Genomic DNA, 2,771 nt, shown 5'->3' with positions numbered 1-2,771 from the left:
GTTGACGCTTCGGTTACAGACATTAACGTGACATTTGACCCTTGTTTTTACTGGAGGATCCCAAAATATGACATCATCGTGAAACTCGATAAAAATCCAGGTGGTTTGTGTGCTGATGATTATTTTTCAGTGTCTCAGCAGTGAGATCTGCATGTAATTAGCATAATCTGTGTCCTAAACTGACCGGAGGCTTAAAAAAAAACCTGTTTCCATCTGTTCGTTGTCATTTCTAACTTAAAAATCAGCGAAGTTTTACATCCGAGCTCCCCCTCCTGCGGCGCGGTGAAGTTTTCATCAGATCCCCCCCCCTTTCAGATCCGCCTGAACCGTCTGCTGACGATGGACCCGGAGCTGCTGGAGCAGCAGGACGGAGACCTGAGCCCGGAGCTCCAGGACGCCCCGCTGGGACGAGAGGACGCCGCCGCCGCAGCGGCCGCCGCTGCCGCCGCCGGCAAGGCCAAGCAGTATTACCGCCTGTGGCTCCTCCCCTACCTGTGGGTCGGCCTGCACTTCGACCGGCTCACGCTGCTGGCGCTGTTCGACAGGTGAGGCCCGCTTCGCCTTACGGAGGGAGCGGCACATTTCGGATTGGTCATTTCTCCCACTTCCTCTCGCCCTGCAGGTTGTCTGCGTCATGTAAATGCTCACGTTTGCCGTTTTTAACATTCTTAATGCACTTAGGGCCAATCCCAATTCCACCCCTCAGCCCTTCATCTTAGCCCTACCCCTCGTTCACGAGAGTCTGAGGGGTGTCCCGTTCCACTACTGTTCAGAGGCGGAGGGGAAGGGCTATTCGCCCCTCTAAACAGAGTGTTCACAGATGCACACTTTAAACAGAGGGTAGGAGGATTTCACATATATACGCTTCTAAAGTTCTATAAACCTGTTGTGTTTTATACCAGTAAGAACGGCAGTAGCGCTGCCGTCTGCCCTATGGAGCTTCCGTGTGTCTTTGTTTGGTAGAGACGGTGTTTATAACATTTTATTATCACACTGTAGAGTTCCAAAGTCTTCTAATATGGCTGTGTTGAAAACAGGGACCCCCGAGCAAACATTATGACATCATTCATGCCCGTATTATGACGTCATAACTGTGAGACGGAGCAAGAGGGGCGGGGCTGAGCAGAGGGAGAGGGGGGTCCCAAATATCAGGGCTGAAACTTTTACCCCATTGCCCTCGTTTTGGAGGGGTAGGTGGAGGGCTAAGGGGTAGGCGGAGGGCTAAGGGGTAGGGGGAGGGCTATGGGGTAGGGGGAGGGCTATGGGGTAGGGGGAGGGCTAAGGGATAGGTGGAGGGCTAAGGGGTAGGCGGAGGGCTAAGGGATAGGCGGAGGGCTAAGGGGTAGGCGGAGGGCTAAGGGATAGGTTGAGGGCTAAGGGGAGGTGGAGGGCTATGGGGTAGGTGGAAGGCTAAGGGGTAGGGGGAGGGCTAAGGGATAGGCGGAGGGCTAAGGGGTAGGCGGAGGGCTAAGGGGTAGGCGGAAGACTAAGGGGTAGGCGGAGGGCTAAGGGATAGGCGGAGGGCTAAGGGGTAGGCGGAGGGCTAAGGGATAGGTTGAGGGCTAAGGGGAGGTGGAGGGCTATGGGGTAGGTGGAAGGCTAAGGGGTAGGGGGAGGGCTAAGGGATAGGGGGAGGGCTAAGGGATAGGCGGAGGGCTAAGGGGTAGGCGGAGGGGTACAAAATTGAATTGGAATTGGGCCTTAATCGCCAAAGATCGGGTGACGCTCCCCGTCGTTAAGCTCGATTGCAAAATTGAAGCGGGTTTCCTCTTGTTGGGGCTTTTAGCGGCGGCGCCTTCGTCGCTCCTCGTCTTAATCACTGTCATTTCTCCGTCGGTGGGAGTCAGTCAATCAGTCCTCGGCTCATTCGCGATGCAGCTGGAGGCTTTTCAACCAGCAGGAGGAGGAAAACTGGGGGGAAACAGAAGTGGCTAATGTGACGAGATCCTCAATTCATCGTTGACGGCTGCAGGCGCTTTTCGCCCCCCCCCCGTGGCGGTTACCGAGCCATTCATCACATTCCCCCCCCCGGGTTCTTTCCCTTTCCAGTGCTGATGCTCACAGTCGAGCGTCTTGGGTTTTTTTTTTTGTCCAGGAACAGGGAGGTCCTGGAGAACGTGCTGGCCGTGGTTCTGGCCGTCCTGGTGGCCTTCCTGGGGTCGGTGCTGCTGGTCCACGGCTTCTTCACCGACATCTGGGTCTTCCAGTTCTGCCTCGTCATCGCCAGCTGCCAATACTCCTTATTGAAGGTGCGTCGACCGGTTGGCTTGTCGGGGAGGCGACCTGGGAAATAGCTGATCTGCGACACAAAGGCGGGATTGAGGCGCCGCAGTCATGAGTCTCGACCCCGATGGCCGCAAGCTAGCAATAAAGACTGAATCTCCCGCCTTCCGGGGGAAAATCTTCATGTTTACAATTGAGTTCAGTCGGCAGAAGTATTAAAGGAGTTTTGATATATTTATTATCTGTCTGATTGGAATACGCAATATATAGATATATATACACACACAGGTCCATATAAAACAAGAATAAAGTACATAGTAGGGGGAAAAAAACAAAAAAAATGAAAGATACAACAAACTTAAAAAAAAATAGTATCAAAAAGTTAAAAAAAATGTTTTTTTAATGAATCCAACTATTAAAATATTTCATATGGCTATACATATACATATATTTATACATGTGCAAGTACACTAATACATTGGTATTATTATTATTACAAGTATACTATTACTATTGGTATTATTATTATTATTATTGCTGATATATAT

At 51.4% G+C, this 2,771-nt stretch overlaps 1 protein-coding gene across 1 annotated transcript in view; it reads left to right on the top strand.

Moving 5' to 3' along the window:
* The window catches only part of LOC308142224 (pecanex-like protein 1), a 50,374-nt gene that overhangs the window by 15,891 nt on the left and 31,712 nt on the right, over positions 1-2,771 (top strand). Inside the window, 2 exon segments of the mRNA XM_080512572.1 lie at positions 316-545; positions 2,096-2,249. Of these exon segments, the coding sequence (XP_080368698.1) occupies positions 316-545; positions 2,096-2,249 (384 nt within the window).

The sequence above is a fragment of the Blennius ocellaris genome, assembly GCF_963422515.1.
Source record: "Blennius ocellaris genome assembly, chromosome: 17".
NCBI classification, from domain to species: Eukaryota; Metazoa; Chordata; class Actinopteri; order Blenniiformes; family Blenniidae; genus Blennius; species Blennius ocellaris.
The sequence above is the reverse complement of the archived record's forward strand: the minus strand, read 5'-3'. Positions and strand labels throughout refer to the sequence as shown.